Genomic DNA, 26,879 nt, shown 5'->3' with positions numbered 1-26,879 from the left:
TTATAAATTTTAACCATACCTACTTTGATTTGAGCTAATTTTCCTTTCAGAATTTTTTACAATGCTCTCTGTGAAATGATAACTAAAACTGAAAAGCCTCCTCTATCATATTTGTACACACTCTTCTCTAGCAGGTCTATAACCCAATGATTTCAATCGCCTCTAAGCAGATGTCTCCCAAATCTACCTCCAGTTTTGTCCACTTTTGAGACATCTAGGCTCACATTTTCATCTGCCTATTTGGATGGGGTGGCACAGTAGTGAAAGTGTTTGATTGCTACCCAAAAGGTCAGCAGTTTGAATCCACCAGCCACTTCTTGGAAGCCCTATGGGGCAGTTCTACTCTGTCCCATAGGGTTGCTATGAGTTGGAATCAATTCAGTGGCAATGGGTTTGGCTTTTTTGGTTTGTTAGGTGACTGCACTTGGCTCCTCTGCTGGCATCTCAAACTGACTGTATCAAAAAGGAGCTCAGAATGAACCCCTGAAACTACTGCCCTAAAACTTAAATCAAAAATATCCCCTCAAGTCTTCATAAAACCAAACAATAGTTCAGCTTAACTAGTAAAAAATGTCTGCCTTGAGCATCAGGCTCTTTTAAGGACTATCTCAATGGCACTGAGGTTATATGGGATCAAAGTGACAACAGCAACTTCAAAGATTAAATAAGGACCTTAGGGGGCAGTGAATTTATGTTAATGGGGAGGAACTATTCAGAAAAGGAGGGTGAGAATGGTTGCACAACTTGAAGAATAATATATGTCACTCAATTGTACTTGTAGAAACCGTTGAATTGGTGTATTTTTTTTTATTGTGTTTTAAGTGAAAGTTTACAGTTCAAGTTAGTTTCTCATACAAAAATTTATACACACATTGTTACGTGACCCTAGTTGCTCTCCCTATTATGTGACAGCACAGTCCTCCTTTCCACCCCATATTTTCCATGTCCATTCAATCAGCTCGTGTCCCTTTTTGCCTTTTCATCTTACCTCTGGACAGGAGCTGCCCATTTAGTCTCATGTAGCTACTCAATGGCAAGGGTTTGGTTTTTCTGGTTTGTTAGGTGACTGCATTTAGCTCCTCTGCTGGCATCTCAAACTGACTGTATCAAAAAGGAGCTCAGAATGAACCCCTGAAACTACTGCCCTAAGACTTAAACCAAAAATATCCCCTGAAGTCTTCTTAAAACCAAACAATAGTTTAGCTTAACTAGTAAGTAAGAAGCACTCTCTTCATGAGTATCATTTTATGTCTTATAATCTAGTCTATTCTTTGTCTGAAGAGTTGCCTTCAGAAATGGTTTCAGTTCTGGGCTAACAAAAAGTCTGGGGCGAATTGGCATGTGTTTTCTCTTTGTACTCTCAACAAGGAAATTAATTTAAAAAAAAAAAAAGGAGCTCAGATCTTTTCAACAAAAACTTCCTCCTCTAAAGTCCACTAACAGTGCTTTCATCCCCATAATTTCTCAAACTAGGAAATAGAAAGTCATCTTTGACTTCTTTTCCCACACTTCTCATATCCAGTTGCCAAGTTTTTTGGAAACTGCTCCCTCCTTTTCACTCCTGTAGTCATGACCCTAACTCAGGCACTCCTTATCTGATCTCTAAAGCATTCAGCGGATTCCCAACTGCTGGCTGAAGAAGCTTTTGACCTCCTTCATCCCCAGTCCACCTCACAATAGGCTGACTGACTTATCTTTCTAAAATACAACTCTAATCATGTTATTCCCCTGCTCAAAAGATTTCAAAAGCTTCTCACAGTCTAGAATAAAAGTTGAAAATCTTTAAACTGGCATTCATGATCTTCCGTGATTTGATTCTTCTTTGACTTATTTCTCCAATCTTTCATCCCACTGCACTTTTTCATTCATCAAATACACTACAGTGAAACCTGTATCTCTAGGACTTCGCTAGTGCTCCTCCCTCTGCCAGGAATGCTTCCCAAACTGCAGTGAGGGTAACTTTGTTTGTAAAATCCAGGCAGAAATCTGGGTTCACAACCCTGGCAGAGAAAAGGAATGACAAGGTCAGCTAAGGCAAATACAGTCAAGTAATTCTAAAGACTTCTTAACCACACTATTATCATGAAACTCTTTTTCTCTACCTCTCATTGTTATTGTTGGGTACTGTTGAGTGGATTCTGACTCACAGCGACCCCATATGACAGAGTAAAACTGCCATAGGGTTTTCTTGGCTGTAATCTTTAGAGAAGCAGACGCCAGGTCTTTCTCCCATGGAGCAGCTGGGTGGGTTTGAACTGCCAATCTTTCGATTAGCAGCCAAGAGCTTAATCATTGTGCCACCAGGGTCTCTACCTCTACTCAGGAAAAACAGCTTCAACTTTCAGCAAAGAAAATTCAGGACAGAGACACCTCTTTGACACAGAGTAAGTCTGGGTTATAAAACAGGCTATATTTCATTCCGCTCAATTTCACAAGAGTTGAAAGTCTACAGTCTTTGACTACATGTTCCTACTGAGAATAGGTCTTCTTAAACTTAGCATATTTTTAGGCAATAAAGAATGGGGCCGCTATATATTCCAATGAAATACAGAAGCAAAGTAAAGAACAGAATATGGTGTTCTACAAATAGTGTTTTAAAAAAGGAAATACATAGTGATATAGGCAGACGATCTCTGGAAGTATGCATTAGAAACTGGCAATGGTGTTTCTCTCCGAGGTGGGGAATTGAGTGGATCAGGAACATAATTTTCACTGTACATTCTTTTGACTCTTCTGAATTTAGTAGCAAATACATATTCTACCTATTTTTTAAATTAATTTTTAAACTATATTATATTTAAACAAATACTAACTTCATTCCTCACTTATCAGTCAATATTATATTAATGGCCCAAAAAGGAGGTCAGGAATCCCACGCTGTCCTCTGAAAGCCAAACATTTACCTAAGCAGACTCATCAAGTGATTTTTGTGACCTACCACAAAGTCTGGCTCCAGCTTCCAGCTTTTTGAAGAACATTTAGTTTTGTTTTGTTTTTTAAAAGATATCTAGTTTTGAAGCAACACTTCCACATCAACATCATTCTCACAGGACCCCATGGGGCCAAATCACTTACACAAAGAAACTTGGAACCAAACTGGCTGAAGAGTTAGCAAATGAATAATTTTGCTTGTCTGAAGAAAGCAGGACCAACCAAATGATTTTGTTTTTTTAATTATACTTTAGATGAAGGTTTACAAAGCAAATTAGTTTCTCATTAAACAATTAATACACATATTGTTTTGTGACATTGGTTGCCTACTCCACAGCATGTCAACACTCTCTCCTTCCAGACCTTGGGTTCTCCGTTACCAGCTTTCCTATTCCCTCCTGCCTTCTCGTCCTTGCCCCGGGCTGGTGTGCCCATTTAGTCTCATTTTGTTTTATGGGCTTGTGTAATCTTTGCCTGAAGGGTAAAGAATGTCCAGGGGCCATATTCTCGGGGGTTTTCTAGTCTCTGTCAGACCAGTAAGTCTGGACATTTTCTGTGACTTCGAATTTTTTTCCTACATTTTTTGCCAGCTCTGTCCGGAACCCTCTATTGTCATCCGTCAAAGCAGTCGATGGTTGTTGGTAGCATATGATTTCTTAATGTTCTTGCCTCGCTAAAAGCTTTGATTTTATGCCATTTAATCCAAGAGATAACAATAGCTATCTAAACTAACTTAGAAGGAAAAAAATGTTTATTTTACTTACAGAGGCCAAACTCTGCACAGAACCTGAGTATTTACTGAAAAGTCCTCCATTAGCATGGTTATAAGACTGAGATCCTTTGTCCTTGGCGGAGCTCAAAGACAATGTCAAATTTTGTCTACTGCTGGAACAACTTGAAGCTATCAAACAAACACATATGAAAAGTATCGATATTTGCAATGATAAATTTCAGGTAAAATTTCAAAGTTTATATTAATTCAAAAAGCTTCTGATTCCAAAACAAACGTCACTGAATTGTGTAAATTACTAAATGTACACCATTATTAAAATCTATACCTCTGCATAATGTTTTTAACACTGCAAAAAATTTGCTTCTGAAATGAAGAGCAAAATATTCACGTAATTAACCAGGGCAATATTTGAATGGTCTATTTTAATCAGTACAAAAATTATAACTATGAACCTTCAAATTATAAATTTAACAAAATATAAGCAACTCTTTCCTAAATTAGATTTAAACCCTATCCATATTGCATTGTGTTACAATTGGTTTTTTGTTTTGAACATTTTACTGTGGTTTGGGTGCAACTCGTTTTTTGTATTTCTTTCTCCCATACCCATTGATCCATTCTTCTAGGGCAGATATCTTATCATGTCTTATATATTAAGGTACTTCTGGATTCAAATCTACTTATAGGTTATATAACTCTAGGAAGTCATTTAACTTTTCTACATCTCAATTTTTCTTATCTACAAAACAGGGGTGATAATATAGAATTACAGTCCTAATTCATGTGACTGCTATAAAGGTTAAATAAAGCATCGACTATATAGCACTAAGCACTGCACCTGACAATTAATAAAACCTCAATAAGTCTGAGCCATTATTATTGCAATGTTTAATGTACCTGGTACAAAATAGTCACTTGCTAAATATTTGCTGAACAAAAGAATCATAAACGTATATGATATATTAAATAATAATAATAAAAAAGAAATCTAGCATACTCAAGAAATTATTTTTACTGATATAACCTGGCAATATATACCATATTCCTAACAAAATCACAGATCCTTTAAAGGCCTGCAATTATATTCCTAGAGCTTTATATGCTAAAGCAAATAACCAGACAAATACCTACAAAGGTATATGCAAAGCAAGAAAAGACAAACATCATAAAGGGAACAATAGGGGAATGTCCAAATAAGTTACCATACATTTGCATAAAGTTAAAACTAGGTACCCATTAAAAATGATAGCACAGAGTTATATTAATCAACCTGGAAAGACATCCTTATATTCTGTTAAATATTTAGAAGTAGATAACAAAAGGTATGATCACAATTTTACTTAAAATATATAAATCATTTACTTACATAAAATCTAAATTTTTATCTCCATATGATACTTAAATGCAAGTATAAATGAATAGATATATGCCAAATTATTATAGTAGTTATTTCTGAGTAGCAGAATTTCAAGTCATTTTAATTTTTTTCTGTTTGTTTATCTGTATCTTTCTAAAATGACTATCTATTATTTATGAGTTAAATATTACGAAAGGAAATTTAGAGACTCACTGCACTCTAGTTATGATTTACACATAAAACTTTCTTTGTAGGCTTAATTCAGCTATTTCTACATACCTTTGTCTGATGCTGCTTTTCTAGTGTATTCAAGTATGAGGTGCTCTGGTTCCCAAGGTAACGTTTTTCCTTTTTTCTTTCCACGTCTTCTTCTAAAGTGATGAGCCAGAAAAATTACAGATACAGCACTCACTGCAGTTACCACAAACAATTTTTTAATCCCTGGTGAAAATTTGATCTGGAAAAGATACAGTTAAGATTGAAAAAAAAAATTATTTCATGTTAACTTAAAATAAGGACTTGAGAGCTAAACATATTCATAAACTAATCTATTTCTAAATACTACCAAGAGAAAATAATTTTACTCTTTCAGTGATACCTAGCCCAATTTTATTTTTAACAATAAATTAAAAATGTAACAATTCACTATCTACTGCTCTGAAGTCACAGAATAACTTAATCCCATTAATACTATCTGCACAACTAATGACGTAATTCATGCTCTTTTATTATCTGGCTGAATCATGGCAAGATTTTTAAATACAGGAATGAATGAATCAAACCTTTAATCTTTTTTTTTATTATCTGGAAATCTAGGCAAACAGAATTTAACTCAGTTTTTAAATACTGTCTGTTATGAAATGAATTGTGTTCCCCCAAAAGTTATGCTGAAGTCCTAACTCCTGAAGCTGTAAATATGACCTGTTTAGAAATAGGGGTTTTCTTTGTTATATTAATTAGGTTATACCAGAGTAGAGTGGGCCCTACATCACTTCTGGACGGTGTCTTATAAAAAAAGCAGAATAGATACATTCTATTCTATAAATACAAGAATACAAGTATGTACTAAGTACCAACATCAGAGCAAGACACACACACACACACACACACACACACACGGCTAGGAGGGGAACATGTCTGAGGATCATCTACAAGCAAAGGAACACCGAGGATTGCTGGCAGTCACCAGAAACTAGGAGAGAGGCCCACAGCAGGAATCAACACTGCTAAAACCCTGATTAGACTTACAGCCTCCAGAACTGTGAGAAAATAAACTTCTGTTCTTTAAAGCTGCCCATTTGTGGTATCTTTTGCTACAGCAGCATTAGGTAACAAAGACACTGTCTAAGGAAGCCCTTTTATTCATGAATTATTCAACAAACATTTACTCAGCACCTTACAGTGTCCTAGGACTATAAAAAAAAAAAATATGATTTAAAAGCTTGTGGCAATTCCATTCAACGAGCATACATTAAGTGCCTTCCATGGATCAGGATGTACCAGGGATACAAGAGGACACAGATGCTGCTTCCCTCAAGCTAACTAGTAACAGAAACAGATACACTGGCAAATAATTACACTATACAGGTAGTCCCCAACTTACGATGGGGTTCTATTCTGATGACTCCATCGTAGTAAGTCGGTTCTGACTTAAGTCGAGTACCTACTTTTTTTTGTTTTCGTTATTATTGCCTTTTATTATCAGTATCTTTATAAATTCAATCTTTGTCTTTGGGGGTTGGCATCAGCAAATTACATGCTGCAGCACTGTATGTAGTACCTATTACTAATGATAAAAATAGGATGTACAAAAAAAAGTGGACAGTCATAAGTACTGTTTGTTGTAACTCAAATATGTCCTAAGTTAGATACTACCTGTATTGTGGTATATACAATAATACTAGTATGTACTAGTACTAACATCACGGCAAGTGGTAATTAACTTTGTCTTAGGGGACAGAAACTATTAATCGTCTAAAATACAGAAACCCACTGCCGTCGAGTCCATTCCGACTCATAGCGACCCTATAAGACAGAGTAGAACTGTACCATAGAGTTTCCAACGAGCGCCTGGCGAATTTGAACTGCCAGCCTCTTGGTTAGCAGCTGTAGCACTTAACCACTACGCCACCAGGGTTTCCTAAAATGCACAGGAACTCTAAAATAAAGCTATAGGTGTGGGGATGTGGAATGCTGCAGAGAGTGTCACTTCTACCCTTACAAAAACAAAGTCAGACAAACAGCAAGTTCTCAACTTTCTTGAACCCATAAGAACGCTGAAATCATAGGGCAACCAACCGGCCCCCAAGCTGATGAGACACAGGTATTTGTAGGGAGAAATAAGACACAAGCAGTGCTTATAGGGACAAGATGCAGCAGGATATCAGTACGAAGAGTTCAGCTAGTATGACTGGCAAATTGAGAGAGAATGCGTATGCACTCGTAAGACAGGGTGAAGCCTCAAGGGCTGATAACAACAGGGATAATTCACACCTTCTTGCATGTTTTATCTTCACAAATCTCATCAGGCACTCAGAAAAAAACTGGGAGACCCGTAACAGGGTGTAGAACTGAGGAAGGGAGGTGGCAGCCTCTGTGTACCAGAGCCAAAAGTATACCAGGATGCTTCTTCTCTGTCCCCTCTATGGAACAAAAGCCATAAAACTGATACAGCTTTAACTTTACATGAAAATTTATACCATTATATCCTTCTATTAGAAAAGAAGAAAGGTATCACATCAGTAATCTAAGCTTCTACTTTAAGAAACTAGAGAAAGAAGAGCAAATTCAAACCAAAGATGAGACGGCCCAAGATGGTGGTTTAGTCAGACATGCCATGCCGTACCTCTACAGCAAAGACCTGAGAAACCAAGTTAAACAAATACAGATAACAATCTTGGAACCCTGAACAGCAAGCAGAAGGGTGAAGAATTAGATGAAACACCGAATGGGAAGAAGAAACTGAGTGAAAACAGTGAATGAAGTGATTTACGGATTATAGGCACGCTGCCACTCAGCCTGGCACAGCATGGCCACATTGAGACAAAGCAAGCAGCATTCCTAGGTGAGAAGCATGAGAAAGCAACTTCACAGAATTCCCATTAGGAGACAGAGTACTAAGAGATAAACCGAGAAAGCAAAGTGAGGAGAACATGAACCGGATCTAAGGAGGGAAAGTACGGGAAGGCAGGTGAGGGCTCTAGGATCCAGGTGACCACAAGCAGCGAGGGAGCCAGAAAACAGGAACAGAACTCACCAACAGCAGTCCCTGATCGTTTGGGCAGTTGCTGCCCAGAGAGTGGAGTATCCATAGGGTAGCAGCTGGAGAGTCCAGACCCCATCAGGATAGCTCCCCTTTGCATCTGCTCAGGGACAAGTCCTGACAACTGGCTACACTCAGTGGGGAGTTCCCTGGTGCCCATGCTGGTGACCAGAGGAGCACACTCCTCCCCTACCCTAGGGTTAACTGGCAATGTGCTTGGCCCACCTGCTTGGCAATCAGCGGTACCCTGTTGACCTGGTCCACTGGCAGTCAGCAGTGCACACTCGCGTGCTGCCAAACCAGCAACCAGTACAGCATGCCCACCCCAGCTGCCCCACCTGCCCAAGACTGACTGCCGTGAGGCAGTGGTCAGACATGACTCCACCTCTAACCAGCCATCCCTCCCAAGGCACTCTCTACTCCTCTGCTGATTTCAATAATTCGTTGCAATGGCCACAGCGAACTCACATACAATATTCATGATTATGGAGCTTATCAGGGAAGTAAAAGGTTACAATTCAGGATCAGAAACAACTAAGGATACAGTTCTTCGATTAGGACAGCCTCTTTTCAGCCATGACTGCAGGCAGGCCTCTTTCTGGCCCTCAGCCCCCTGGCCCGGCCTCTGCCATGCTCTGGCAAGTGATATAAAGCACTTTAGCTCCACCAATAAGTGCCCGGAGGCACCATACTCCACCAGTAAGCCTTGGCCCAAAGGCAATCAGCTCTCTCACTCCATGGATCGGCAAGCCTACCTCCACAAACAAGTGCCAGGAGCTACCCCACCGTGCCAGCAAGCCTCCTACCCAAGACACTCAGCTCTCTTGCTTCATGGGTTGGCAACTCTAGCTCCGCCACGTGCCTGGAGGCACCCCACTCCACTAGCAAGCCTCCTTCTTGAAGGCTCTCAGCTTTCTTGCTCCATGAGCTGGGAAGTTCACTGCCTCCTGCTGATCTCCTAGTTCTGCTGTCTCTGCTGGTGCCGTTTCTCTGCCACTGTTTCTCATCATCTTGCCATCTTCAGTGTGACAGCTCTCTCTCTCTCTCTCTGTCTCCTGGGTCTAGGAGGGTCTCAGCACAGAGATCCTGGGTCTAAAGGAGGCGATCTGTTTCCATCTCTTCTTCTTGGTGGTTGTCAGGTCCCTCTGTACTCTGGGATTGGCTCTCTTCTAAGCCCAGCAGAATGGCAGAACTGACTAATCCTCTCATTAGGTTTCCACACACCTTATTTTTATGGTCCCACCTCCACAAGGGTGCCAGGCACTTTGTTTGCATTATTAGCAACCTGTCCAATCCCCTTGGTGGGCCACAAGTACCTTATTTACATAGTCTCACCCAATCTTTTCATGGGAGTTACATGACCAGGGCTGGAAAGGCCATACAAAAGCGATCCATCCCACTATACAAGAATAGAAAGAAACTCCTCAACATAATTAAGCGCATATATGTTAAACTGACAGCCAACATTATTCTCAATGGAGAAAGATTGAGAGCATTGCTCTTGAGAATGGGAACAAGGATGCCCATTATTACCACTCTTATTTAATACTTTACTGGAAGTCCTAGCTAGAGCAATGAGGCAAGAAAGGCAAATAAAGGTATCCAGACTGGAAAGGAAGAAGTAAAACTATTTGCAGATGACACGATCCTATACATAGAAAATTCCACAGAAAGTTACTGGAACTAATAGAGATTTCAGTAAAGTGGAAAGGTACAAGATCAACACACAAAAATCTGCTGGGTTCCTCGACACTAATTGGAGAACTCTTAAAAGGAAATGAAGAAAACAATATCATTTACCATAGCCCCCCAAAGGATAAAATATCTAGGAATAAACCTGGCCAGGGATATAAAACATTTACACAAGGAAAACTATGAAACATTACTAAAAGAAACCAAAAGAGAACTACATAAATGGAAGAACATTCCATGCTCATGGGCTGGAAGACTTAACATTATGAAAACGTCAATACCACCCAAGAAGATCTATAGATATAATGCAATCCTGATCCAAATCCCAAAAACGTTTTTTAATGAAACAGAGAAACTAATCTCCAACTTTATATGGAAAGGAAGGAGGTTCCAAATAGCTAAAGCAATACTGAAGAAGAACAAAGTAGGAGGCCTCACACTTCCCCATCTCAAAACTTACTATACAGCCACAGTAATCAAAACAGCCTGGTACTGGTTCAATGACAGACACATAAACCAATGGAATACAACTGGGAACCCAGAAGGAAATTCATACATCTATGAATGAATTTGAGGTTGAAGTCCATTCAATGGGGAAGAAACAGTCTCTTTAACAAATGGTACTGGCAAAACTGGATATCCATTTGCAGAAAAATGAAACAATCCATACCTCACGTCATGTACAAAAACTAACTCAAAATGGATCAAAGATCTAAATGTTAAAACTAAAACTATTAAGTTTCTTGAAGATAACTGTCTTGGTTATCCAGTGCTGCTATAACAAAAATACCACAAGTAGATGGCTTCAACAAACAAGTTTATTCTTTCACAGTCTAGCAGGCTAGAAGTCCAAATTCAGGGCATCAACTTCAGGAAGAGGCTCTGAAGAAAGCTCCTTGCCATTAATCTCTCCTGTTTTAGGAGCTTCTCAGTGCAGGGACCCCAGGTCTAAAGATGCCCTCTTCTCCCGGCTCTTATTTCTTGGTGGTATGAAGCCCCCTGTCTCTCTGCTGGCTTCTCTCTTTTATATCTCAAAAGAGATTGGCTTAAGACACAACCTAATTTTGTAGATCCCATCAACATACCTGCTACTAATCTACCTCATTAATGTCATAGTGATAAGATTCACAACACATGAAAATTACATCAGATGACAAAATGGTGGACAATCATACAATACTGGAAATCATGGCCTGGTCAAATTGATACACATATTTTTGGGGGACACAATTCAATCCATGACAATAACATAAGGACAAAACTAGGGGACCTAATTTTTAGCATAAATAGCCTGTCAAACACAAATAAAAATGCACAAACAACATAAGATAACTTAGATAACTGGGACCTCCTAAAAATTAAATACTTATGCTTATCAAAAGACTTTACCAAAAGAATAAAAAGAGAACCTACAGACTGGGAAAAAATCTTTGGCAACGATATATCCGATAAGGGTCTAGTCTCTAAAATATATAGAAAACTTCAACAACTCAGTAACAAAAAGACAAACAATCCAATCAAAGGATACAAACTGATACCCGACCAAAGAGGACACGCAGTTGGCCAACGAATACATGAAAAGATGCTCATGATCGCTAGCCTTTAGAGATACAAACTAAAACTACAATGAGATACCATCTCATCCTTGCAAAATCACAATGATCAAAAAAACAATAAATGCTGGCAAGGTTGTGGGGAGACTGGAACTCTTATACACCACTGGTGGGACTGTGAAATGGTACTACCACTATGGAAAACAGTATGGCGCTTCCTCAAAAAGCTGGAAATAGACATACCTTATGATCTGGCAATCCTATTCCTAGGTATATATCCAAGAGATACAACAGTAGTGACATAAATGGACATATGCACACCTATATTCATTGCAGAATAATTCATAGTAGCAAAAAGATGGAAACATTCTAAGTGTTTATCAGTGGATGAATGGATAAACAAACCGTGGTACATATATACAGTGGAATACTACACAACTATAAAGAATAGCGAGGAGTCAATGAAACAGCTTACAACATGGATGAATCTGGAGAACATTATGCTGAGTGAAATAAGTTAATCATAGAAGGACAGCTACACACAGAAAGCAACGTTCTTTGATAGTTACTAGGGAGGGGAGAGGAGGGGAGGGGAGGGAGGAAGAATCACATTGTATAGACATTTGTTATTTTTGGTGATAGGGAAGGCAATACCAAATATGGGTGGTCTGCACACCTTACCCAAGGTAAATGAAGACACTAAGAAGTACAAAAGAAAATGGGGCAATTTTGGTAAATACATATACAATTTTGCAACAACACTAACAACCGAAAAATATGTACACGGTTACATAGGTAGATATGTATATGTATATAGGAAGGCATATGCGAGTAAACGTATGTGCATGTATGGGTGTATCTGTAGGCATATGTATTTACATGTTTGTGTGTGCTGCAAATATATAACAAAGCACATGGGGGAACACTTATAGAGACTTTCCTAGACATATCCAAACAATTAGCAGGGTTAAAGGTCTTAGGACCATAGTCTCTTGGGACATCTTAGTCAATTGGCATAACACAGTTCATAAAGATAATGTTTTACATCCTAGTTTGGTGAGTAGTGTCTGGGATCTTAGAAGCCTGCAAGCGACCATTTAAGATACAACTATTGGTCTCTACTTGTCTGGAGCAAAAGAGAATGAAGGAGACCAAAGACTCAAAGAAAAAACTAGTCCACAGGAGTAACAGCCCACATGAACCATTGCCTTTTCTAACTTGTGATGAGAAGAACCAGATGGTGCCTGGCTACCACTACTCACCGTTCTGACCAGGGACACAATTGAAGGTCACAGATAGAATGGGAGAAATACGTAGAACAAAATTCAAATTCCTAAAAAAGGCCAGACCTACCAGACTGATAAAGGCTATCGCCCTAAAGCATCCTTTGAACTTGGAACTGAAGCCATTTCTGGAGGTCACCTCTCAGCCAAATAATATGTTGGCTTATAAAGTAAACAATATCACCCATGGGTAATATGCTCCCTTAAACAATCAACTATATGAGACCAAATGGTCAACATTTACCCAAAAGCAAAGGTGAGAAGGCAAGGAGGGGAAGGGAAGCTACATCAATGGAAACAGAACAAACAATAGAAATAATGAGAATGCTGACACATTGTGAAAACTGTAACCCCAAAGTCATGGAATAATTTGTTTAAAAATTGTTAAATGGGAATCTAATTTGTTGTGTAAATTTTCCCACAAAACACAATATTAAAATATTTTTTAAAAATTCAAACCAAAGAAAACAGAAGGTAGGAAGTAATAAAGATTAAAGCAGAAATCAATGACATGGAAAACCAAATCAATAAAATGAAGAGCTGCTTCTCTGAAAAAAAAAAAAAAAATGAAATTGTTTAATCGCTAGCCAGACTGACCAAGAAAAAGAGAGAAAAGACACAAATTAATATTACCAGAAATAAAAGAAGAGTTATCATTATAGACCTCACAGATCTAAGAAGGATAAGAGGATTATTGTGAACTACTCTATGCCCATAAATTCAAAAATTTAGAAGAAAAGGACCAATTACTTGAAAGACACAAACTAAGAAAATTCACTCAGGGAGAAATCTGTAACATGAATAGTGCTGTATCTATTAAAGAAATTGAGTTTGTAGTTAGAAATCTTCCAGCAAAGAAAACTGCAGGCGCAGATGATTTCATTACCAAATCCTACAAACATGAAGAAATAATGTCAATTCTACATAATCTCTTCAAGAAAATAGAGGAAACACTCCCCAATCATTTTACGAAGGCAGCATTACTATTAATACCAAAACCAGACAAAGACATTATGAAAAAGAGACTATAGGCTAATATCACTCACTGACAGATACAGAAATCCTCAACAAAATAATAACACAGAGAATCCAGTAACACATAAAAAGAATAATATGTGGGATCCAGTGAGGCATATTCTAGGAATGCAAATCTGGTTTCATATTAAAAAATCAATGTAATTTATCATAATAACATATGAAAGATTAGCCATAATATCTCAACAGATGCAGAAAGAGCATTTGAAAATACTCAACGTTCAACTCTCAGCAAATCAGGAACAGAAGGAAAATTCCTCAGTCTGATAGAGGGCATACATAAAAACCTATGGCCAAAAAAAAACTGCAGTAAAACATGAACTTAATGGTGGATGACTAAGGGATTTTCCAGTAAGATCAGGATCAAGGTAAGGATGTCCTCTTACCAACATCGTAATGAAAGTACTAGCCAGTGCAGAAAGGCAAGAAAAAGAAAAAATATATATATATACACTGGAAAGGAAGAAATAAAACTGTCTCTATTTGCAGATGACATGATTGTCAATTATACTTCAATAAAGGTTTTTAAAAATTTTTTCATTCTACACATAAATCCAAAAGAATTGCCCATTTTCTGTATGCAGATTTACTTCCACTTGTCATTAGCATTTAATCTCAGTGACTACGATCTAACTTAAAAAAATTAAAGCTATTCTGATTCTACTTTTCTTCCAAAACCACTTAAATTCTTCCAAGACTATCATAAATAACTGGAGCATTCAAATACCATCTCAGATTTTTTCCATTCACAAACTATAAGAATTATTCTCTTTAGTACATCTCTTTAGTAATGTCTCTATGATAGTCATTACCTAAGTTTTTATTTCTTTCCATTTCTACATTTTTTTCTTCTGGAATCATACCTCATATTGGTAGCAACCAAATGAGATTTGGGAGGAAAAAAAATCAGTTCCTTTAATATGAAGACAGAGATCTGATAATAAAATTAATTTAAAAAACAGTACTATTATTAAGAACACCTTTTCACTACATTTTATAAGTTGGCATGACCTCATTATCAAAAAGAAAATATTCTTCTTAGGCCAAACTTAAACTTAAATATTAGTATTTAATGGATGGATAAATGCATATCAAAAAAATCAAGACCTCCACTAAAGAATGTAATCTATTAACACATGCCCAGTCACAGCTAAGTGAGCATGAGTTATTAAATTGTCGGTTCCACTATATCCTAGGTGCCCTGGTGGTGAATGGTTAAGTGTCTGGTTGCTAACCAAAAGATTGGCAGTTCAAACCCACCCAGCAGCTCCGTGGGAGGAAAACCTGGCAATCTGCTCTTACGAAGATTATGGCCTAGAAACCTCGGTTCTGTCACATGGGGTCTCTATGAGTTGAAAATTCACTTGACAGCACCTAACAACAACTATATCCTAGGCACTGAAGTTAGAGAGATAGTAAGAGGCATAAATACAAAATTAAAGCTACTCTGTAAGATAGATAAGGTGCTATTAATAGCTTAGAGCTCTTGCCTCATGAAAAATGAAATTTTTTCCCTAACAAAAAAAAAAGACAAATTTTCCAAAGAAAGATGTTTATCGTAAGAAATCTAGCCAACGGAAGGTTTGAAAGTCTCTAATATTACTCCTGCCTATCACTTCTCATTTTGTTACTTATTTTTCCCAAGAAGAAAAAATATTATGTCTTATATCATTGCCTGGAGCACTGCATATATAGCATCTCAAAATCACAAAGTTCAGAGGGGTTTTTGAGGTGAAATAGTCCATTTCTTTATCTCTAGACAGAATAAAAACTAGATTGTTGTTCTATTAATTCAACATTAATGGGCTAGAGATTGAGGACACAAAGTGAGGAATTTGACACTGCTCCTTGTGCTCAGATTTCACAATCCCCCCTACTCCATAACCTGATGTCATTGTTAAAGGCTTTTGTCAAGTTTTCCCTCCTCAACTAATGTTCTCTGGAACAAGAAAATAGTCATTTCGTCAAATACAAGTCTCTTGCTCCAATAACTTTATTTCCCTTTACTCAGCATAAACTTATTGCTACAACTAAGTTGATCTGTTCCCCAAACACAGTACTCACCACACCTTTTTGCAGGGGTGGAGAGGCTCTGTTCCCTGCTCGATTAGGGCCAAGGCTATGTCTATATCTTGCTTACCAATTTATATCCTGACTGGAACATAGTAGATGCTTAATACATGTTGAACAAATCTCTCTGATAACTAGAACATGTCACATGCAAACTGTAAACGTTGGGCATGCCTCTTACTGCCTCCAAATTTCAGTTTCATCACCCGTCAAATGGGAATAATAATATCTTCCTCATAGGGTTGTTGTACAAGAAGATAACATATTTAAAGTAATGCTCAACACACAGTAGACAATCAAAAAATATTGGCTTTTATTATTTAACCTTCCCTTACAGACTTAACTTTTTTAAATGAACTTTTCATTTTGTAATAATTCTAAATTTAAATAAAAATTAGAGATAATATAGTTTTCATATACCTTTCACTCAGCTTTTCCTAATAACAGCATTTATATTAACCATGAATGATACTCTTGTCAAAACTAAGAAATTAACATTTAAAAAAAAAAACAAACCAACCTGTTGCCATAGATTCAATTCCAGCTAGTAACCCTATAGGACAGAGTAGAACTGCCCCATAAGGTTTCCACAGAGCGGCTGGTGGATTTGAACTGCTGACTTTTGGGTTAGCAGCTGAATGCTTAACCACCACGCCACCAGGGCTCTGAAATTAACATTAGTGCAATATTATTAACTAAACTCCAGACTTTATTCCAATTTTACCAGTTTTTCCACTAATATCCTTTTTCTATTCCAGGGCCTAATCTGGGATATCACATTGCACTTGGACAGATTTTATTTATTTACTTTTTTATTGTGCTTTACATGAAGATTTACAGAGCAAATTAGTTTGTTATTAAACAATTGATACACATATCGTTTTGTGACATTGGCTGCCCATGCCACGACATGTCAACACTCTCCCCTTCTCGACCTTGGGTTCCCCATTACCAGCTTTCCTGTCCTCTCCTGCCTTCCCATCCTTGCCCCAGGGGTGGTGTGCCCATTTAGTCTCATTTTGTTTTATGAGCATGTCTAATCTTTGGTTGAAGGGTGAACCTTGGGAGTGACTTCATCACTGAGCTAAAAAGGTGTCTGAGGGCCATACTCTTGGGGTAGACAGATTTTATTTTAAAATGCTTACTTAGTTAATTCTTAGTCTTTCTCGCAGAACTCTCGGAATTCGAAGAACTCAACTAAATTACTTATCACCTCATGTTTGTGGTTTCCAACTGAAAAACAGTGCCTGCTTGTATGAACATGATACACACTAATATACCAAAGTAATTGTTAAGAATACCACAGAGACAAAAGACACTTAGGTATTTTGTTACACTATGTATTCATTAAATGAAAGAAATGCTTAAAAAATGTATTATTCCTTAAATAAATGACACAGGGCAATAACACAGGAGCTAACACTTTTTTTTTTTTTTTAACTGCCAACCTACACCCTTTGAAAAGGAGCTAACACTTATTGGCACAGGACCAGGCAGTATTTCATTCTGTTGTACACAGGTTGCTGTAAGTTGGAACCAACTCAACACCAACTAACAACGAGAATACTTCTTGGAGTGCTCACTCATACTTACAGTGTGCCAGGCACTGAGCTTTTCACCCTAGGAGTCAGAATCAACTTGACAGCACTGGGTTTACAGACGATAAAAACTGAGCATTAAAGAGGTTAAATAGGTTGCCCAACATCCACAACGGTGGAACAAGGATTTAAATGCATTAGAAAAGGCATGATTAAATCAATGCATGCTGTGTATCATCTACTGAAATTACTTTGGCCAAACTGATGGCATATCATACTTTGTCATTAATAATAACTGAACTGCATCTAACATGAATTGCCAATTTTTGGAGGCTGATCTAATGTACAAAATATCTCGTACATGTCTTTTTTCATGAAAAAATCAATCCAATTCTGAAGCAGCAGAGCTACCTAAATAAGAATTCTGAGATTTTCTTCCACAGCTCTTTCTTGACCCTTTGATACAGTCATGTGCCACATAATGTCCATTTAGGCAACATCCAACTATATATATGTCCATGGTCCCATAAGGTTTTTTTTTTTTTTTTTAAAGGGAAAGAAGCTCTCCTTTTGTTTATTATTTCCCCCTAATGGTTTTAAGGAAACCCTGGTGGTGTAGTGGTTAAGTGCTACGGCTGCTAATCAAAGGGTCAGCAGTTTGAATCCGCCAGGCGCTCCTTGGAAACTCTATGGGGCAGTTCTACTCTGTCTATAGGGTTGGTATGAGTCGGAATCGACTCAACGGCACTGGGTTTGTTTGTGTGTTTTTTTTTTTTTTTGGGTTTTAATGGTTTTAAAAGTCCCAAATCCCCAAAGTGAAGGAGCTGGGGGCTCCAGGGCGTGTCCCAATCCCCCCAGTGCCTCCTCCTTCTCCACCTCCTCCTTGCTTCATTCAACCCAGCAGACATGCAGCGTTTCACTCCTGGCACAGGGTAGCACCTGCCGCAGCTCCTTCATTCATGTTGCGATGCTGGCAGGGACGCCAGCAGGGCCTGGGGCATTCACGGGCTCCCAGCTCCAGGTCAGCTGCACATGATCAGGAAGCGGTCACACCAACAGAGTGGTGGCAGCCCGGGCCACCACCACCAGTCACGCTTTCAGCACCTGCACTCCCGCTCCCTGTGGCCACCTCTATTGGTCTATCAGTCTATGGACACAGCCTCCGCTGGGCCCAGATGCTCACCAGGCAAGGCTGGCCTCTTTCATCTAGTGGATATAGCACTCGGCTTTGTCTGGTGGGCTCCCATAAGGGTTTTAATATAATAGGTTTTACAGGATTTAACTATGGATTGTACGGGGACTGTCTCTGGATAATACGGTGTTCACATATCCAAATTACATAACATCATATCTCACAGAACATGTAGTAAATGTTAAGTGACACATACGTATACATTAATAAACGAGCATGGCAATGTTCCAATAAAACTTATTTATAAAAACAAATTGGTAGCTTTGACTTGGACTGCTGACTCTGGTTTGTTGACCTATCTGAGGACATTCCATTGTATGGAATTGAGTTTGGGATATTAACTACCATGACTTAGAGTACAGGATATATCTTGAAGTTTATCTGCAATAACAAAATATTCCACAGAATACTGTTGGAAATTCAGGAAATTCTTTCTAGGGTTAAAAGGTAGATGGTATAGTAGAATAAGTATAGGCAAAGGATATGAAAACAATTCACAAAAGAAGAAATATAAAACTGTAATGAAGGTTTTTTTTTTAAAATAAAACACAGTGATTTCTACACCATGAGAAAACAGGCAATGTTGAAAATTACTGGTATGTATAAGTATAGCCTACCTGGAGAGCAATTTAGCAATATATTTAAAAAAGCATTCAAACGGTTGATACTTAATACAAATAGCCCTTAAACCTATGAAATGATGTTCAACATAACTCATAATACAAGAAATAAAAATTTAAACTATGCTGATATACCATTCTCACCTATCAGACTGGCAAAAATTCCAAAAGTCCGGAAGTACATAATGATACTATCACTATGCAGGGCTATTTAGCAATAGCTATCAAAATTAAAACGCATTTACTCCTCGACCCAGAAATCCAAAATCTAAAAATTTATCGCATACCAATTCCTGTATGACTTCAGGTATATCAAGCTTATTTACTACAGCACTGCTTGTAAGCGCAAAAGATCAGAAACAACCCAAATGTGCACATAGAGAAAGATTATGCAGCTATAAAAAAAAAAAATTACATACGCTAATACGGAAAGATCTCCAGAATAGATTTTAAATGAAAAAAACAGGAACAGAAGGTACTATGCTCCCTTCTGTAATAAAGGGAAGATGATAAGAATATATAATTGTATGTGAAATCTTGAAGATACTCAAGCAATCCAAATAATCACCTACAGGGAGAAGATGGGGATTGGGAATGAGCAAAACATCTTCATGTATGTGTGCACACATATGAGCACGTGCTTTTAATTTTTAAACTATGTAAATGTATTATTAGTTATTCAAAACATAAGTTTTAAATAATAACATTACTTTAGAATCTTTGTAAGGATTAAACAAGTTTGTAAACGTCGTCTAACGTAAAGTGCCTAACATAGTTCCTTACAGACAGTAAAAACAAACAAACAAACGAACAAAAAACCCGTTGCCGTCAAGACGAATCCAACTCATAGCAACTATAGGACAGGGTATAGAACTGCCCCACAGGGTTTCCAAGGAGTGCCCAGTGGATTCAAACTGCCAACCTTTTGATTAGCAGCCATAGCTCTTAAGCACTACCCAACCCAGTGCCGCACTACGGCACCAGGGCTTTCCTTTACAGACGGAGAAAAAAAAAAATTTTTTTTTTTAATCCACGGGGCACTCCTTGGAAACCCTGTGGGGCAGTTCTATACCCTGTCCTATAGTTGCTATGAGTTGGACTCGTCTTGACGGCAACGGGTTTTTTGTTCGTTTGTTTGTTTGTTTTTACTGTCTGTAAGGAACTATGTTAGGCACTTTACGTTAGACGACGTTTACAAACTTGTTTAAGGTCCTCCTATATCCTGTTAGTACTGTTTTAAAATATCATCCAAATGGTTTAATTAATTGACAGATAGATAATGAATAAATAAATTTCCAAGCCCTTTGACTCAATATTTTCATTTCTAGTAATCTACCCAAATAAAAACCTCAAAATGGAGACAAAGATTTATATATGGATAACAGTGAACTGTTGAAACAATCCAAAAACACAGTAGAGGGATATTCAATAAACTATGGTACATCTACATTTATAAAACATTTTTAATGACATAGAAAAATGCTCAAAATATACAACTTTACAATTTTAAATGTGGGTAGACAGAAGGGGCAGGGTCAAGGGGGCAGAGAGATACATGCAGAAATAAATGACCTAAAGAAAGTACAACAAATAAGTTTTTATAGAGGGGTTATGAGTAATTTTAATTTTCTCTTTAACTCTTTTCTATATTTTTCAAATGCTCCTCAATAAGCAGGGAATCCTGAAAAAGGAAAGGAAAGGAAAAAAAAGAAAGAAAATGGGTTTCAGGATCAGAATTCAAATCCTATACTAGCTATGAGACTTTTGATAAGTTACTTAAGCTCTCAAATCCTCCTGATACATAAAATGGAAAGGCTATCTAAATTGCAGAGTTGTTTTGAGGATTAGGAACATTTTATATACATATATATACACACACACATACATATCTAACATAGTGAATACTCCATAAAAAGAAATTACTATTATTCTAACACACCTTATCTATGCAACATTCTCTCCCAGATACTTAAAATTATACCGTATTTCATCAATCTAAGGTAATACTGATTTTAAGATGCAAGCAGGTTTTAGAAACGTTGAAATGTGAAAAACGTTCAACTTAGGCTAAGAAATTCAGTACATGTTTAGTGAACTAAATGCTACTTTCCACAGGTTATCTTTTAATTTAGTATAATGGAGAGCAAATTGTATTACAAGCAAATATTAAAAATAAAAGGATTATGATAGTGGGAACAGTTCTACTGGAATACCAAGTCACTGAAAAGAATTGTAATGGGCTCTAAATTTACTTGAGATAGAAACATCCCCTTTAAGAGTCATGAATATGATAAATAAAAAAGGAATAAAAACTAAGTTTTTAACAACTTTAATAAACATTTCTAAATTTAAATACTGTTAGCAAAATATGCTGTGTAGCATTTACACTTGAGCAATAAACTTATTCAACTTCATGTGTGTCTTTTCATTTTTACCTGGGAGAGAGAATAGTACCAAGAGAGAGGAAGATCAAACACTCTTAGTGCTGCTGTCTTCAAGGAAAACTGTGATTTGCTGACTGTTTCTTCTGACATGACTCCTCTTCCTGTCTTTATTAAAAGAAACATAAAAACGCTATCAGCCACAAAATTTTCCAGCTAGTTTACCATACTCAAGATATAAACTGAAACTTTAACTCTACCTGCTTTTCTTTTTTTTTTCAGTTAATTATTCATGATATTATACCTACCTGAAGAGAAATAACTACATTTACTTGAGCATAAAGTTTATTTATTAATCAATAAAACAGCAAAAAAGAAAATGAGCTAGATTAAACTTTGAGTCCAGGTAGTAAATTTTCCATAGAAAATTGCAAGTTCTAAATTTTTTCTTTCCTTGTTAAATAAAGTTTATCAACTTTTAAATAGTAATTTAAAATCTACTTTCCTTCATAAACAGTGAGGGCGAAAAATCTGAAATCACAGGCACACAGGACTTAAAAAGGAACTTGAGAGCTCATTTAACTTCAGAATTCAAGCATTTGTTCTCCTACTGTCCCATTTTAAAGATCTTCAAAGAAATACTACATACATGTGATATAATTTTGATATTGCTTTAATGACTGCTATTTCTGCATAGTGGTTAAGAGTTCGGCTGCTAACTAAAAGATCGGCAGTTCAAATCCACCAGCTACTCACTGGAAACCCTATGGGGCAGTTCTGCTCTGTCCTATAGGGTCGCTGTGAGTAGGAACCAACTCAACACCACACAACAACAACAATTTCTATTGAAAGTAGTCCCTGGGTGGTACAAACAGTTAAGTACTTGACTACTGGCTGAAGGTCTCTGAAGACAGGCCTGGTGATCTGATTCTGAAAGATCAAAGCCTTGAAAACCCTAGGAAGCTATTCTATTCTGCCAACATGGGGTTGCCATGAGTGTAAATCAATTCCAAGGCAACCAACAACAACAACTTCTATTGAAACCAAAGAGAGAAAAGTCAGTTATCTATAGGGAAAGCAGCTGTCACTCAAAGAGAGGCTCTTAAAGCAGTAGAACCTTGACAGAAACATGATGGTTCAGGGTCTGCATCTCTGCTTTGTAGAGCCAGAAACTCAATTTTATCATCAGTGTACACAGCTGGACATACGCTAGATAAATTCACATAATACCAATGTATAAAGCCCACTGCTGTCAAGTCTACTCCATAGGGCTTCCAAAGAGCAGCTGGTAGATTCGAACTGCCAATCTTTTGATTGCCAAGCTCTTAACCACTGCACCCCCAGGATTCCACCAACATAGAAACCAACTGATATATGTACTGAATAAGTCAAAAGGTTACCTGGTGACCATGGAATTAAAGTGTCGTGAGGATATTTCATCTAGGCTAAGGAAAAACTAGAACTCTCTCTGGTGCACAACAAAATTCAACACCTTTTTTCTCCTTGAATAGTGCTGTATAAAAATTACCAAATTCTTACAGGTTGAGCTCTCTTTTTCTAGACTCCATGTAGATCATCCCCTTTTATTAACACTCCCTTTTTTTTCAGACAAGAATCAATATCACTAACTAGGTAGAAGTTTTCTTTCAGATCAACCACACTGACGATTTCAAAAAAAAAAAAAAAAAACACTGCCATAGAGTCCATTTTGACTCATGGCAACCCCATGTGTTACACAGTAAAACTGCTCTATAGTTTTCTTGGCTATAATCTTTACAGAAGCAGATTACCTGCTGGTCTTTCTCCCATGGTACTGCTTGGTGGGTTTGAATTGCCAACCTTTAGGTTTTAGTGTTGGGTGCCTTCGAGTTGATTCCAACTCATACAACCCCACGTGAGAGAGCAGACAGAGGAGAACTGCCCCATAAGGTTTTCTAGGCTGTAATCTTTACAGGAAGGAACCCTGTTGGCACAATGGTTAAGTGCTTAGCTGCTAACCAAAAGGTCAGCTGTTCAAATCCACCAGTGGCTCCACGGAAGAAATAATCTGGCTATCTGCTCCTGTAAAGATTACAGCCCAGGAAGCCGTGTGGGGACAGCTGTACTCTGTCATAGAGGGTTTCTATGGGTTGGAATCAACTCTATGGCATACAACAACAATCTTTACGGGAGCAGATCACCGGGTGTTCCTTCTGTGGAGCTGCTGGGTGGGTTAGAACCACCAAACTTTCAGTTGGTAAAAAATACTGAATATGCCATGGGCTGCCAGAAGAATGAACAAATCTGTCTTGGAAGTACAACCAGAATGCTCAGTTGGTAAAAAATACTGAATATGCCACGGACTGCCAGAAGAATGAACAAATCTGTCTTGGAAGTACAGCCAGAATGCTCCCTAGAAGCAAGGATGGCGAGATTTCGCTCGTGTACTCTGGACATGTGATCAGGAGGGACCAGTCCCTGGAGAAGGATATCATGCTTGATAAAGCAGAGGTTGAGCAAAAAAGGGGAAGACCCTCATTGAGATGGACTGACACAGTGGCTTCCAAAAATGGGATCAAATATAGCTACAATTGTGAGGATGGCAGGACTAAGGCAGTGTTTCATTCTGTTGTACATAAGGTTGCTATGAGTTGGAACTGACACAATGGCACCTGAAAACAACCAAAAAACCAAAAACCAAACCCAGTGCCGTTGAGTCGATTCTGACTCATAGCAACCCTATAGGACAGAGAAAAACTGCCCCACAGAGTTTCCAAGGAGCGCCTGGTGGAACTGGTTCGAACTGCCAACTTTTTGCTTAGCAGCTGTAGCACTTAACCACTACGCCACCAGGGTTTCCAACCTGAAAACAACAGTCAAGTCAAATCATTTGCACCACCAAGGGACCATGTTTTATGACTAACCTTGGGTATTTCCCAAGTCACCTGAGTCACATTCTTAAAGCAATACCTCTTTAGGGTGTGTTAAGGCTACTGACACTCCCTTTATAATGATTCTTATTAGTGATACCCTCAGAGTGTAAACATGAGCCCCACGTGTAGTTCTAATTGAAGTAAATTTATTCTAACCAACAAACCATGATATAAACATATTACTGAGAAATCAAAGGAAACCAAGAAGAAGCAGTTAAATGAACGAGAATCACTCTGGGGTCCTCTGGGGAATGAGACCAGGAGTGTAGGGCCGGCCAGGGAATGGCTGCTTTTCATTGTAAGTGCTTCTATATTATTTGATTTTTAAAACTGCCTACATGTATTATTTTTAAAAATGCTCAACTAAAAGAAAAACAATTACAATTATTCTTCTCCTTGCCCCCTGAAATTGACAACTTTTTTTTTTTGAGAAGCATTTTTGCTTATTAGATTTTGGCTCACTAAGCCATCTATACTACCACATTAAAAAGCAGTAATACCAAGAGCAATTTGCCCAAAGTAATTTTTTTCCATAATAAAGCATTCCAAGTTTGTAAGCAGGGAAGACAGAAAATTAAGCAAACAATCCAATTTGCTGCATTGCTTTTCTTAAATGAATTATGAGAAATCTCTACTTTTGCATTATAACTATCTCATTCCTTTTCATTTTTAATCACTGAGGAAATGACTCCAAACCTAAGACAATATAAGGTTTAATTACATAACTTTAAATTAAAAAATTAGTCATTTCAGTTGCTATCAGAATTACGTAAAATAAACGCAAATTTCATGATTTCTCAAATTTCTAGATGGCATCTAAAACATCAGAAACATTGTATTGTGTAATATTACTCTCTTCTCTCCATTCCAACCACTGGATGGTTGAAAACAAGTGTCATAAACAGTTTGCTTCCTAAACACCCTAAAAATTACATTCTACAACATCCAAAAGCCACCCCCTGCTCAAAATCACTCCCATCCAGACAGAAACTCGGACCACACCAGCTGCCCCACCTCCAGCAGCATCGACCCTCCACCGAGCTCTCCTGTACCGGCTTTCCTTTTTCTTTTCCTTGCAAGGAGGCCGGAAAGGGAGTCCCTTTCCGCTTGGACCCTCACTCTGGCTCGGGTCGGTAAAGGCTAGGGGGGCCGCGAGCCCAACCCAAACAGGGCTCCCCTTGTGCGCCTCCCTCCTGCGTGGGGGAGCCCTCCCGATTGCGACTCTTCAACACCCCGAGTCCCTAGGGCTAAGGCCGGCAATCACGGACCGCGCCCCGCGGGTGTAGCTACCCACCCGCCCCCACGGCCCGCCCTCGTCCACCCGCGTACCTGGTTCTCCAGCCCAGAGGGAGCTGTCCGTCGCCGGCTTCCCCGCCGCTACCGGGCGATGAGTAGCTGTCTGGCACCCAGAGGCGGAGTCCTTCCGGGGTCAGGAGAGGGAAGGTGGAGAGAAAGTGGCAAGGACCTGCTAGCCTTTCAGCGTGAGGTGCTACGCGTGAAGCAGCTCCCGCCATTTTTGTTTAGGGCAGGGGCTTCCACCTTGACAGATTTAAAAATCCTAAATTTGAAGAATTTTTTACGAAGCTTTCAAGAATTACTGTCTTCGTTTGCAACCTATTGGGAATCAAGGACGGTTCTCCGAATCTGATGAAAACTATGGAAAGTTTTCCCAGAAAAATTCACATAGACATGCTCATACACTATTATTTTTTAAAGTACAATGTTCAGACCCTCGAAACTAATCCATGGATCCTAGATTGAGATCTTATGCCACAGACCCTCGGCCCTCAAACGAATGAATGTTAAGAGGCATTCCAATTGTTTACTGACGATGCAGTTATTGATTTCAATTCCCCTTCAGCTTTTCTCCACGTTTGCCCTAAATCGGGCAAAGAATAGTAAACCTGGTCAATTATGAAGGGTTATGTGGAGTAGTCGCTGCTCTGAGGTTCAGTATAATATACAGTAAACCGATGGAAGGGGAGTAGGAAAGAGAAAAAGCGCCAACAAAAAGCAAGATGCTGTTTGTTTCTGCATTCCTGAGCCAAACCATTCTCCCAGAACTGCTGATTTAAGAATTCCATTTACTTAACATATCCGTGATGAAAAGCCAAAATAATTTTGTAAGGATGACTGAAACAAGAGAGCAGCTGTTACTATTCCTATCTAGCAAATAAGAACGAACTACCCTGTTTTCAAAATTCCCGTTCAGCCAAATGGAAACCAGAGGAAATGACAATAGCAATGTGTGACATTACTAGATGAATAATAACTGAAAGTGCACTAAGTTCTATGTGAAAATATTATGCATTTATAAAGT

The 26,879-nt window shown here is 38.2% G+C and overlaps 1 protein-coding gene across 2 annotated transcripts in view; it reads right to left on the bottom strand.

Moving 5' to 3' along the window:
• Window positions 1-25,977, bottom strand: part of MIGA1 (mitoguardin 1) — a 109,722-nt gene extending 83,745 nt beyond the window's left edge. For both annotated transcript variants that reach the window (XM_049875610.1, XM_049875609.1), the window contains exons 1-4: window positions 25,889-25,977; window positions 21,702-21,815; window positions 5,301-5,478; window positions 3,696-3,832 (exon numbers count right to left, since the gene is read on the bottom strand). In XM_049875610.1, the coding sequence (XP_049731567.1) occupies window positions 3,696-3,832; window positions 5,301-5,478; window positions 21,702-21,800 (414 nt within the window). In that variant the 5' untranslated portion in view covers window positions 21,801-21,815; window positions 25,889-25,977. The remainder of the gene's footprint in view (window positions 1-3,695; window positions 3,833-5,300; window positions 5,479-21,701; window positions 21,816-25,888) is intronic.
• Window positions 25,978-26,879: the final 902 nt, after the last annotated feature.

The sequence above is a fragment of the Elephas maximus genome, chromosome 3 (genome assembly GCF_024166365.1).
Source record: "Elephas maximus indicus isolate mEleMax1 chromosome 3, mEleMax1 primary haplotype, whole genome shotgun sequence".
NCBI lineage: Eukaryota > Metazoa > Chordata > Mammalia > Proboscidea > Elephantidae > Elephas > Elephas maximus.
The sequence above is the reverse complement of the archived record's forward strand: the minus strand, read 5'-3'. Positions and strand labels throughout refer to the sequence as shown.